This window comes from Trifolium pratense, linkage group LG1 (assembly GCF_020283565.1).
Source record: "Trifolium pratense cultivar HEN17-A07 linkage group LG1, ARS_RC_1.1, whole genome shotgun sequence".
Classification (NCBI taxonomy): Eukaryota; Viridiplantae; Streptophyta; class Magnoliopsida; order Fabales; family Fabaceae; genus Trifolium; species Trifolium pratense.
Genome location: NC_060059.1, coordinates 19565976 through 19578921, shown reverse-complemented (window position 1 = coordinate 19578921; position 12946 = coordinate 19565976). Strand labels below are relative to the sequence as shown.

Genomic DNA, 12946 nt, shown 5'->3' with positions numbered 1-12946 from the left:
CACATGCCATTGTGGCACCATAAGTCGCAAAACAAAGTTTAGATGTTAAAATTTTTGTTCATTTGCTATAAAATAACACTGTCAACTACCTTGTCAAGAAAAAAAACATTGTTGCCCGTATTCTATTCATTTCATCTTTTCAGATATTTTCTTCTGCAAAGTTTACTTGATATTTCCTCCATGGGTTGTGTATATAATCTGTATCTAATTTCCTCTGCAAAATTTATTTGATATTTTTCGATGCCATTCTGTTGGTTTGTGATTTCACACGTTGGCTGTTTATTACTAATAGCATTAAAGATCAGTGTTTCTTTCGTTATTGTTTAATTATATCTGCGAATGAATTTCTAAAGTACTTTAGTTATGATGTTGTAATTGAGCTGCCCAACAGGTTACTTTTTTGTTCATGTTAATGAGAAAATAAGAAGTAACTCTTTAATACCACATCATTCAATTCATGTAACAGGAAATCATACAATCTTTTTTGATCATTTTACATTTAGGACATGGATGGATCAAACAGGCACAGGAACTTTCAATGCCTCTAATATCTTATCATCTAGCTCAAATTTAATGTCCTTCTTGTCTCTCCCGATCTTTACGTACTCCTCAAATCGTTCCTTTAGGTCTTCAGGGAGGTTTGTTGTTGAACTCCATCCCAACTTAGTTTTGGCTGCTCTAGGTTCAGCATAGAAGTGCTGCATCATACATAGTTCATATAAATTGTTAAACTATAATAACTATGAGTATTGTATATTTCAAACTTGAAAAATACCCAAAAACACAGTTCCTTCAGTTGAGATATAAGTTATAACAGATGTGTTTGATCTGTTCAGTGATTTGTGGAAGTATAAGCAGTTCCTTAAATTTTCAGTGACAGCAAGGGGGTATTACTATTAGTTACTACCTTATTCTATACTCTATATAGTCTATAGGTGTATTCGTGCATTATGCAATAAGATTATAATGTAGATTAGAAGATAGGTACTAGTAACTACCACAGTACGGAAAGGGAAAGCTTTCTTTGCATCAATTCCAATAGCTTTTGGATCGTAATGCACAATGTTAACTGGGCGCCCTGCAGCTTGTGCACATAATTTGGCGATTCCATTTAGAGTCACTGCGCGGTCACTAACTAAGTTGAAAATGCTATGACTTGCAGCATCTGGGTTCTCAACAGCTAGAGTTAGAATTGCAGACAAGTCTCTAACATGAGCTATGTTGGTGAGTTGTAATCCTGAGCCAGGAATTAGCACAGGTCTGTCCCGAACAATCCCTACAAATGGAAATATACACATTTCTTTAATAAGATCTAAATTAGCAAAAAATTTCAGAGATAAGACTAGCTATAGGATGAAAAAGAAAGCTTCATATGGATTAAAGGTTTAAACTAATTTAATAAAACATGTTTAAGAATTTTTCCACTTACTGTCAAAGAACCACTCTTCACAATCTTTGTTGTTTCCAGACCCTAACATATACTGTGGCCTGAATATTGCCCAACTGTCAAAAGTTTCTTCAATGTATTTTTCAACTCCAACATGACCAGCATCTGCTTTGACAGCATCCTGTTGCACAATGGTTTTCAAAATTAGAATAAAGCAAGTGTTATCAGTAGGTAAAGTGGTTTTCGAAATGCTATTTTAGGAATATTCAACATACTCCTTCAACATGGGGAGGTTCATCGGTCGTTTTGTAGATTCCAGCACTACTGATGAACAAGAATTGCTTGGCACCAGAACTCTTGGCCCAATCGATCACCGGCCTACAAGTGAAGATTGAGATTAAGATGTCTGTCTTAGAGAATAGAGATAGTACCGAATATGTCTGAGAAGTTTCTGTTTCTTTAACAGAATTCTAAAAACATTGCAGTATGCTGTTAGCAATATGAAACATTGACAGAATGTTGGTGTCGTGTTAGTGTCAGACATTCACACATTATCAGACACTGGATGCTTATTCAATCTAAAGTGTCGATGCTTTGTATGTGTCGAACAAAACGCTAACAAGAATTTATACAACAAACCTCACAGCCTCGAGATCTTTGCCATTGTTGTCCAAAACAACATCAAATGCTTCCCCTCCTACAATACTCCCTACATCTGCAGGATTTCCCCATACTGTGCTGCCTCCAGCACTCACAATTTCCTGAATATTTTTCAAATCCCAGAATAAATTAAACTTTGATGTACTAATGATTGTATTTGACAATACCTACGAAGCACTAACACCGACACCAAACACAACACTTACATTGACACATATATACCACTAATGATTTTGACCAAATTAAAGAGATTAAATGCAACCACATATGTCAGTATTGTTTCCGTGTAGGAAATTGACAAACGTGAGACACCATGCTTGGCTTTAATCTTAAGTGATACAAATACTCCCTCTAGTCCTTATTATAAGAAAAATTTGCTTCATAGATTCATTGAATGATATGATGTATTTGGTTTATGATATGGTCTAGATACATAAATCATTCAATGAATCTAATAAGCAAAAAAAAAGTTAAAATAAAGACTAGAGGAAGTAGCAGTGTAGCACTAACAAAAATGCAGAAAAGGCATAGACAAATACAAAAAAGACATTGTTGAGCTTGAAAATAACATGTCTATTAGAATAACTGTAAAAATGAGGTAAAAGATCATTAACCGAAAATCTGTTAAAAGGAGGCTTCTTCATCTTGTCTGAGCTTTCATCACCAACAGTGAGAATGGTAACAGAGTGGCCAGCACCAAGAAGCTCTTTTGCAAAATAGAAACCGATCACGGCATGTCCACCACTGTTGGTATTTATGATTAGCACCTTCTTCTTCACTGCAGCACTGGCATTGATGCTGAAGGTAGCATGATTGGAAAAACGTTTAGAAGTTATAGAAGATTGTGATAGAATGGTAGAGGAAATTGATAGAGATGAGGAGTGAAGAGAAGAAGAGAAAGAAAGGCGCAAAGTAGAAGAATTTGAAAGAGGGAGGAGCTTGGAAGAGGATGCAGAGAAGAGCAAGGTAGATGGAGAAGAAGCAAGCATGGCCATTAGTCCTAAAGAGTATGAGAACCAGCAGTTCCAGATAGAGCTAACCTCTTTATTTCCTTTCTTTCTCATTTATAACAGTTTGTATGGTTGGTTTATAAACGTTACAAAAAGTACTGTATTTTTACAAAAAGGGTAAATTAATATTAACTTGAATTCTACAAAAAATTATGGTTTAGGTTGCTGTTTAATTCAAAAGTTTTTTCTTTGTTTTTTTTGTGTTTGATTTGAGTGTTTTTACTTTGTTAAACCAAGAGTTTTGATTTTAAGTAATATTTGATAAAAAAATATAATAAAGAATTTATAAGTTTTAAAAGTGATTTTGAATTAAAACAACGTAATGATAAATCTTATCAATGTTTGATAAATTTAGCTCCTTGGTTAGTAAAATGAAAAAAAAAATATGGTGGGATATATACTATTCGATAATTTGAAGATATTTATTTAACTATCAATAATAATAAGTCATATAAATAAATATATATTTGTCTGGTACTCACAATTAACTTTTAAATTTTAATCAACTTATGCATGTGGTTTATTTTTATTGATGGTTGGATAACCATTTCTAAATTATCAAGAGGTAATCTAGAAAAAATTAATGGTAATTTTTTTTTTACAGTAAAAAAATCAATGGTAATATTTTAAGGCTTAAATTTAATTCATGGTCCTTCTATTTTTACTATTTTATAGATGAATTTTTTCGATCATGTGACTTAAGAACGCATGTTAAAAAATATAAAAGTATAAAATTCATAGTTTTAATCACTTCTATGCTTAAATTACTATTTATTGGTCCCACACATTCTGTCATGCATGTGTTAAGTAATTAAAAAGTGGAAGTTTTACATCGAAAAAAAAAATACTATTTTAGCTTATAAAAAATTGAATACACAACTTTTAAAACTATTATTTTTTTATGGAAAATGCTAAACAGTGCCCCCGGGGCACTGGTTAAGCATGTTAAAATAGAAATTCTATCTCGAAATATGTGCATTCAATGCCTCAAAAGTACAAAAAGTTGTCTTTTCAATATAAATTTATTTTTTTATTTCCTTTTTAGGTATGCTTAACAAGTGCCCCGGGGGCACTGTTTAGCATGACCCTTTTTTTATTGAATTTCTTACACGTGTCATTAGAGCATATGTTAGACCAATTGTTAGTTAGTTCAGTCGTGATTAGTGCTAAATTTGATAGGAATGATTATTGTTTGATTTCTCGCAACTGCGACCGAGAGGGCCTGAAATCATTTGATGTGGGAACCGACCCTCGAATTAGATTAAACTGGCGGTGAAAAAAAACACATATTAGCTTTCTCCAAAGTAGGAATGACAATTTGACCCATACTCAATGGGTACCCACAAAAAATATCCACAATGGTAGGGTAAAAACCCGTATTTTGGGTACGGACATGAGTATGAGTAGTTACCCGCAAAAAAGAACGGTATGGGTGCAGGTACGTGTATCTTAGTACTCAACCCACCCCATACTCATATAATATATATTTATTTATTTTGTTTATATTATTATGTAATAATATATGTATATTAATTTTAAAAAATACAACATTATTAAACTATTACACATTTTTAATAAAAATATTTATTTATATATTCAATATGAATATGTCAACATATATATGAACTTTAACATGATGTTAGTAATAATTTTTCAAATTGCGGGTATGAGGATTATAGTACCCTACCTATAAGATATGAATACTTAGTAGTACCCATAGGGTATGTATGGACACGAATACAAAGGTTATTACCCACGCGAATATGAGAAAAGATACGAATATTTTTTCAAACTGCGTGTACGAGGATTATTGTACTCTACTCATACCCTATCCATTGCCATCATATAAAAAAAGATTAGCATTTTTTTTTTTATTTTTTAAATGGGTGGGAATTTAAAAAGAAAAAGTGTGCACTAATGGTCATTTTGTGTGTGGATACGCACTAATGGCTATTATTACACTTACACCGATTAATTATGGAGTACTATTTGAAGTTGACTAGCATTTGAATTGGGTGCACATGCAGTCCTTGATGTACGAGCCGATAGATAGAATAGAAGTAGATAACAACTCAGATTTCAGTGACGGAGATACATCCATCTCTCTCCACGATAACAAACACACACTATCTCCTTTCTCTTCTTCCTTCTTCCTTCGATTCAAATCCATGGTACTCTGTTCCATAACAAACCCTTCTTCTTCTTCTTCCACTTCCCTCCTCATCACTCCTTCAATCCTCCCTTTCCACCTTCACACCTCCTTCTCTCGCTCTTCACACCTCCCCTTTCCTCGCCATCCCCATTCCTCTCCCATCAACTTCAATGTCTCTCGTCGCCAACTATTTCCTCAGGCCCAAGCCCAACCTAGAACACTCTTCCCTGGCGGTTACAAAAGACCTGAACTCAAAGTCCCCACTCTAATTCTCCAACTCAACCCCGACCAGATTCTTACACGTGGCGAAGCCTCTTTAGATTTGATTGATAAAGCAGTTTCTAAATCGGTTGGAATTGTAATTCTTACTAGTAATGAACAAAGCGGTGGTAAGCTTTATGAAGCTGCTTGTTTGTTGAAGTCACTTGTTCGTGAGCGCGCTTATTTGTTGGTAGCTGAACGCGTTGATATTGCTGCCGCCGCTGTTACCAGTGGTGTTTTGCTCTCCGATCAAGGTTCTTTTTAATTTACCATATCACCATTGCTTTCAATAAATAAATAGTTTTTATTTTATTTTTCCTCTTTTAAGCATTTCTTCAAACACTTGTGTTCCATTTAGGCTCTGTTTGGATAAAATTGCAGCTTATAGCACAATCACTTATAAGCTTGGATAAGATATTTTCATAGTAAAAGATAAAATAAAGATAATTTTTTTTAGGGTCATGCTAAACAAATACCCCGGGCACTTGTTAAACATACTAAAAATGAAAATGAATGACAAAATTAATAATAGAAAAGTAACTAACGTTTTACATTTTTAAGGGTATTGGATGCACAAATTTTGAGATAAAGTTTTCTTATTAAAATATGCTTAACTAGTGTTCGAGTCATTGTTTAGCATTTTCCTTTTTGTTTTTATATAGGCTGCGAGTTATTTTTGTAAGCTATACTGTATTGGAGAACTTATAAAACTAAGCTGGAAAAAACTTAATTGTCATAAGCTGTTTTCATAAGTCACAAAACTTATGCCAAATAAGCTCAAATAAGCCGATCCAAACAGTCCTTTAAGTGCAAGTTTGGTTCCACTTTTGTAGGTGTCAACATTGATTGATTTGGACATGTATGGATGTGTTTTTCCGGTAGAATTGATTTTGCATCTAAAATTGATTATAATTTCTTACCTTTTGACTCATTTGTAATAATGAAATGAAATTCCATGCATCTGTTTCAGGTCTTCCTACTGTTGTTGCTAGAAATACAATGTTAGGTTCTAATAGTGAATTGGTGGTTCTTCCATTGGTGGCTAGATTTGTACAAACTGTAGATGCTGCTGTAAATGCATCGAAATCCGAAGGTGCTGATTTTCTTATATATGGTGCTGGTGATTTGAATCGTTTAAATCAGGAAATTGGTAATGTAGTTGAGAATGTGAAGATACCTATTTTTGCCTCTTGTGTGGGGGAAAACATGTCATATGCTGAAGCTTCGAGTTTACTTGCTTCTGGTGCTAGTGGTTTTGTTACTGATTTGGAAAGTTTTGGGCTGTTTGATGATGATTTTCTTTACAAACTATTTGATGGTGGAATTGCAAATGACGAGAGAATGCTAGATAATCGTGGTAGTAAAATTGATGAGGATAAATTAATAAATAAGAGTAACGGATTGCAGAGCAAAACAGAGGTTGTAGGTGGGTTTGTTAAACTGGAGGACAGGGAGAAACAGTTAATTGAAATGGAGAGGTCGGTGTTGAATGAAGCTATTGAAGTTATAAAGAAAGCTGCACCTCTGGTGATCATTTAATTAAAACAGTTGGTATTTGAAATGATATATTTTTTATCTTCTTTTCATTATTATGTATTTTGACCAGTATATTGTTTACTTTGTGTTGAATTGGGATTGGTTTCAAATGACAGATGGAGGAAGTTTCGCTTCTTGAAGATGCAGTTTCTCAGATCGATGAGCCGTTCTTATTGGTTATAGTGGTAATTGTGTGCTGAATCTCAACAAATTCTGGTTCCTGGATAGACATTGGTATTAGCTCTAAATTTCAAAAAGAAAATATTCCGTTACTACGTATAGTTTAGAACTAGTTAACAAATAAGTGCTATTTGTTGTGGACTTTTTTCACCGTTGTTGTTCACTGTTCTTCTGCTTTTAATTGATTATTACCATATATAAGCATTTACTAGAGTGTTGGTTAGTGGTTTACTTACAGCGAGTAGTTGGTTTTCTATTGGTACAAAAGATAGAAGCTTTCTTGCTCTTAGGAGAATGTTTTGACATATAGTTCATGGTCATTATTATACCCTGTACTTGTCATTCTACTCTAAACAATACAATACTCATCAAAGGAACTGATCAACTTTCACCTTAGTTTGAGTAGTTATTTGATTCACTAGCTGCACATCACTATTTATTATAACTTTTCTTACTCAAAAAGCAATTGGGCGAGATACAAAAGCAATTAGTTTTTATATAGACTTCATAGAAATGCTACAAAGAGCTGAAGTTATTTGACACTATATTACCAGGGGGAATTCAACTCTGGTAAATCTACTGTGATTAATGCGCTTCTTGGAGAAAGATATCTCAAAGAGGGGGTTGTTCCAACAACGAATGAGATCACGTTTTTACGGTTTGAAGACCTAGATATTGAAAAACAACACTGTGAAAGGTATCCAGATGGTCAATATATTTGCTACCTTCCTGCTCCAATTCTTAGAGAAGTAAGTCGATTAACTTTTAGTTTTCTCCTATAATTTTGTTTCTCTCCTGGTCACAATTTATGTTTGCAATTAATGGCCTCTCAGCATTTTTCTCATCTTTATGAAAACAGATGACAATTGTTGATACACCTGGAACTAATGTAATTCTTCAGAGACAGCAGCGTCTTACAGAGGAATTTGTGCCTCGTGCAGACTTACTTCTTTTTGTTATTTCAGCCGATCGTCCTTTAACTGGAAGTGAGGTATGGCTAGTCAATATTTTTGTATGGGGCGTGCTATCTTGTTCACTTTTGTATAGTGTAGTTACCCAGTCAGGGGTATGACGTGCTTCTGTTATTTTCAGGTTGCTTTTCTTCGTTATTCACAGCAATGGAAAAAGAAAGTGGTCTTTGTTTTGAACAAAGCTGACATATATCAGAATAATCATGAGGTATATTTATGTTTCATGATTCATATTGGCTATTACCACAGTGGTATTATCTTTTGCCAAATTAGGCTTACGTTCAATATTTACAAATCAATGCAGCTTGAGGAAGCAATGTCCTTCATTAAGGACAACATAAAGAGATTGCTGAATACGGAAGATGTGATATTATATCCTGTTTCTGCTCGATCTGCTCTTGAAGCAAAACTTATGGCTACCTCTAGTTTTGGGAAACTTAATGAAGAATTATCAGTCTCTGGTTCTCAATATGCTCCCAATAGCTTTTTTGAGCTTGAGAAATTCTTATATAGCTTTCTAGACGGGTCAACGATCGCAGGAATGGATAGAATGAGGCTTAAACTTGAAACACCTGTTGGAATTGCAGACAGACTGATTTCTGCGTGTGAAACTCTTGTGACACAAGAGTATCGATGTGCCAAGCAGGATTTGACTGCAATAAATGATATTGTCAATAGTGTAAATGAATTTGCGTTGAATATGGAAACTGAGAGCCTTTCTTGGAGGGGACAAACTTTATCTATGGTATGTTACAAACATAAATTTTGAATTTCAGGACAATTTGTTTCCGTCTTAATCGGTATGTTCTTAAATTGCAATGGTTTACATTATCAGATTGAGTCCACTAAATCACGTGTTGTGGAGCTTGTAGAAGCTACAATGAAATTGTCAAATCTTGATACTATTGCTTCATATGTTTTCAAAGGAGAGAAACATGCAATGCCTTCTACCTCGAGAATTCAGAATGACATAATTGATCCTTCTGTGTCATCTGTTCAGGTTAGTTTTTGGCAGTAAACTAGTGAATCCAGACTGTATTTCAGTTGTGTTTACTATTGTTTATCCGAAAGAATAAATGATTCATTCAAACCATAAACTGGACTTCGCTTTAGCTTCGGATATCCCCAAGAATACAAGATGGCTAATACATCGAAATTTTAATGCAAGATTAAATTGAAATGGTGTATTATTTTAGCAGTTAGGTGGGTATGTTTTGCTAAAATCTTTTTGGTTGATTGGATTGTAGCAAATACTCGGAGATTACGAAAATTGGTTAAGCTCCAAAAATACCCAACAAGGGAAAATATACAAGGAATCTTTTGAGAAACGATGGTCCTCATTGATTCATGAAGATATTCAGATGAATTTTGAGACATATGAATTGCTAAAGAAAGGGGATCAAGCTGGCTATCAGGTGATTCAAAATTTCAGCAGCAGTGCAGTTTCAAAGTCATTTGAGCAAGAAGTTCGAGAGATGGTAAGTTTAGAATTCCTTGTAAAATAATTTAAAACTATTTTCATTTGGGCCTTACGTTTTCTTTGGTTCCTGTTTTAGAGAAGTTATTTTTTTCGTCTCTTTAGTTAATTTTTAGTGATTTGAAATCTAAGGCAAATTTGCTGATGTGAATTTGTGCCATATAAGCAAGGCCAAGTCACTTCAGTTGAACAACTAACTGATGGAAGGATATTATTGCATCAATTTGATAACTACACTGGACATGGGAAATAATGCTATTGTGACTTGGGGACCAAAAACAAACTTGAATAAAACTAGGGTCTATATGTGCAACAAACTTCTTGGACATTTTAAATGGAAGTTTTTGCAATTCATGACAGCCCAAAATATAAAATAGCATAAAAGCTGACTAAGCTGTAAACAACGAGTTTGAAAGATGTCTAAAGTTAATATTCAGAATGATTTATGGTTAACTATGGTGCTCTAGAGTCTAGAGGTGTGTAGAAGCGTCAAAGTTAGATGAGTGATTAATAGGCTTGTTTAAAAGTTGAGAAATAATTATAACAAGTGTGATTTATTCAGGTTGCTTCTTTCTCTTGCAATTTATTGTAAATATGTAATTTGCATTCATGTGTTCCCTATAATAATTTTTGTGGTACCACTGGAAGCAATATACAAATAAATGATGTCTTTTTCTCATCAACAATTAATTTTTGATATCTGCAAAATTTCCCTGTTTAGTCTTTGTTGAACTTGATTACTCATATATGAATTAATATTGTCCGAGTCTTCCTCAGTGGTAAATATAATATTTTTGATTTGTTTTCTATAAATATGTTTTAGCATACCGCAAGCGCCACTACTGTCACTGAACAAATCTGATATAAAATATCTTTCTTTTGTGTAGCTTTTAGGGACTTTAGGTCAACTAGGAGTGGCTGGTTTTTCTGCTTCACTATTGACATCTGTACTGCAAACCACATTGGAAGATCTTCTGGCTCTTGGAATTTGTTCTGTTGGCGGGTAATGTATTATATTCATCGGAGCTCCTTTATGATTGGCCAGGTTGTATTTGAAAATGTGTGCATGCATGATAGTTGACGAGGCCTTTGGTCTTAAATTCTTCATACAAGTAAAACATATTTCAGAGTACGCTATAGGTCCTGAGTTCGATCCCCAGCTCATTGTAAACAAAAAAATAATAAATTCAGCTGCACTATTCTATATAATAATAATAATAATAATAATAATAATAATAATAATAATAATAATAATAATAATAATAATAATAATCACAATGAAAAAAATAACAATAACATGGTTACATGGACACCCAGGATTCATCTCTAAATATCTTCCAACTCTTACGGTACCTGTTTCAGGATCGTTTATCTTAACACACTTAAACTTATTTGCACCTATATAACTTGTCCCTATTATAATAAGCTCTCTTTGAAAAAAAATTGTCTGTAAATATAAGCCTCGTTGCAAATACATTTAGGGTGAATTACACTCACCTTGTTCAAATTTTTTTTATTGGATTTTGTTGTTATCTAGGTTTGGAGTTTGGGATGTAATGATTTTGTAGTATTTTGAGTCGAGATCAGTGAATTGCCTTCTCTTTTAATTTGACCAACCATGAAAGACTGATCGGATTGTTAGGTTCATGCTAGAGAGTGACTATGAAGTGCAAGTGACGGAATATTTTTATATCATATTACTGTTCTTGCTGAAAGAACATTTAAATTTCTATGACCATGCCCTGTTGTCCTTGCTCATAACTATGAAGACTACCACGCCCTGTTATTTTTTATAAAATGCTGTATAATGGTTTGTAGAAACTCTAATTGATTAGTATTATAATGATTGGGTAGCTCAATTACTGCTAATATATGTATCGACATTTGTATTCATTTCAGGTATTTAGCTATTTCAAATTTCCCAAGTCGTAGGCGGCGTGTGATAGATAAGGTGAAAAGGAAAGCAGATACCTTAGCATATGAACTTGAAGAAGCCATGAAGAGAGATTTGACTGAAGCCGTAGAGAATTTGGATACCTTTGTGAGAATTATCGGCAAACCTTACCAAGATCAGGCGCAGAATAGACTAAACAAGCTAGTAGAGATTCAAGGAGAAATATCAAATATTGAAAAGAAACTTAGAACACTACAAACTGAGATCCAAAATCTCCATGTGTCATGAATTATTCCGGCTATTTCACACTGTAATAAAGTATTTTAGTTTGCCATGGTCTCTCTTAAAGCAAGAAAGCGCACTATTTTATAAGATAATTTCCTTGAACATATTCTAGGAAAATCATCCATCAAATAACAAATGAGATATATGTATGGTATAAGTAACAAGAAAAGTCGGGTCATTAGAAAAATCAAAGTATTCTGTTTGTAATAAACATATTATTAAGGAGAATGTTAACTTATGCCCTTAAGACACATGTTAAGGAAGTAAAAATAGAAATTATTAAATGCTAATTTGTGCATTTTGACTTTTGAAGCATTAAATTTCTTGTATCATTAAATGTTGAATTTCTATTTTGGTATATCTTAACATGTGCCCTAAGGGCACATGTTAACAAGACCCATATATTAAACATTATTCTAAATGATGAGAACACATTCTTTTCTCCCCATTAAGCAAATCCCTAAACATGCAACTTGTTATAAGTAAATCCCTATTGCAAGCTTTTGTCCCTAAACATGCATATATGTTTGATCCAATTTTAGGTAATATTTTATTTGCACTAAATGAAACTTGTTGAGTCCATCCTAGCTCAACAGACAAAAATGTTGAAATTGCTAGGTTGGACCTCGTGACCGGGGTTCGAATCCTGGTCCTTCCATTTTATGTGTATATTTTCAATAGCATGTATCCTAAAAAACTTCCATTTTATGTGTATGTTTTCAATAACTTACCATTCGTCTATGTATCCAAAAAAAATAGCGTTGCTATTTTTTTCCTACCATTATAATGATGTGATGCATGCATATTGGTTCGTCCTATCTAGGCTTTAGTGGATTGATAACAAATCATCCTTTAGCCGATACTAAACTGTTGCATTCTTATTTCTTTTCAGTGCCGAGATCGCGTTTACTCATTGCGATACAATGTTATTCTTCAAGGGATAATATATGTCTCATAATTAATAGCTTCTTTCAGTTTAATGGTCATGAGTTCGTATTTAGTCCTACAAAATGGAGCAATATTAAGTTATTAACACTCTTGAGATATAGTTTTGTCACCTATTATGATTTTATCCAGTTTCGGGGATTATTCTCTACATTTGCGAAGAGGTGTTATCCAATTTACAAAACAAA

At 33.5% G+C, this 12946-nt stretch overlaps 2 protein-coding genes across 2 annotated transcripts; one reads left to right on the top strand and one right to left on the bottom strand.

Annotated features, from left to right (window-relative positions):
* Positions 1-413: 413 nt before the first annotated feature.
* On the bottom strand, positions 414-3116 carry LOC123903212 (chloroplast stem-loop binding protein of 41 kDa a, chloroplastic-like). Its single transcript, XM_045953140.1, has 6 exons — positions 2662-3116; positions 2027-2148; positions 1663-1765; positions 1430-1568; positions 999-1276; positions 414-698 (listed from the first exon to the last, which is right to left on the bottom strand). Exons 1-6 carry the CDS (start codon positions 3109-3111, stop codon positions 516-518), a joined length of 1275 nt encoding a protein of 424 aa, XP_045809096.1. The 5' UTR covers positions 3112-3116; the 3' UTR covers positions 414-515.
* A 1957-nt stretch (positions 3117-5073) lies between these two features.
* On the top strand, positions 5074-11900 carry LOC123903210 (probable transmembrane GTPase FZO-like, chloroplastic). Its single transcript, XM_045953138.1, has 11 exons — positions 5074-5724; positions 6441-6997; positions 7123-7191; positions 7741-7935; positions 8046-8177; positions 8279-8365; positions 8462-8902; positions 8993-9157; positions 9405-9635; positions 10522-10637; positions 11534-11900. The coding sequence occupies exons 1-11, from the start codon at positions 5079-5081 to the stop codon at positions 11814-11816; spliced, it is 2922 nt and encodes a 973-aa protein (XP_045809094.1). The 5' UTR covers positions 5074-5078; the 3' UTR covers positions 11817-11900.
* The last annotated feature ends 1046 nt before the right edge of the window (positions 11901-12946 follow it).

What these genes read in the sequence shown, in the direction of transcription:
- LOC123903212 (XM_045953140.1), bottom strand. Translation starts at nt 3,111, where the DNA reads ATGAGAAAGAAAGGAAATAAAGAGGTTAGCTCTATCTGGAACTGCTGG. An exon ending in AAAGATCTCGAGGCTGTGAG is followed by an intron (nt 1,766 to 2,026) that starts GTTTGTTGTATA and finishes CTTCACTTGTAG; the next exon opens with GCCGGTGATCGATTGGGCCA. An exon ending in CTTTCCCTTTCCGTACTGTG is followed by an intron (nt 699 to 998) that starts GTAGTTACTAGT and finishes TGTATGATGCAG; the next exon opens with CACTTCTATGCTGAACCTAG.
- LOC123903210 (XM_045953138.1), top strand. Translation starts at nt 5,079, where the DNA reads ATGCAGTCCTTGATGTACGAGCCGATAGATAGAATAGAAGTAGATAAC. An exon ending in TAAAGAAAGCTGCACCTCTG is followed by an intron (nt 6,998 to 7,122) that starts GTGATCATTTAA and finishes TTCAAATGACAG; the next exon opens with ATGGAGGAAGTTTCGCTTCT. An exon ending in GGGGACAAACTTTATCTATG is followed by an intron (nt 8,903 to 8,992) that starts GTATGTTACAAA and finishes TTACATTATCAG; the next exon opens with ATTGAGTCCACTAAATCACG.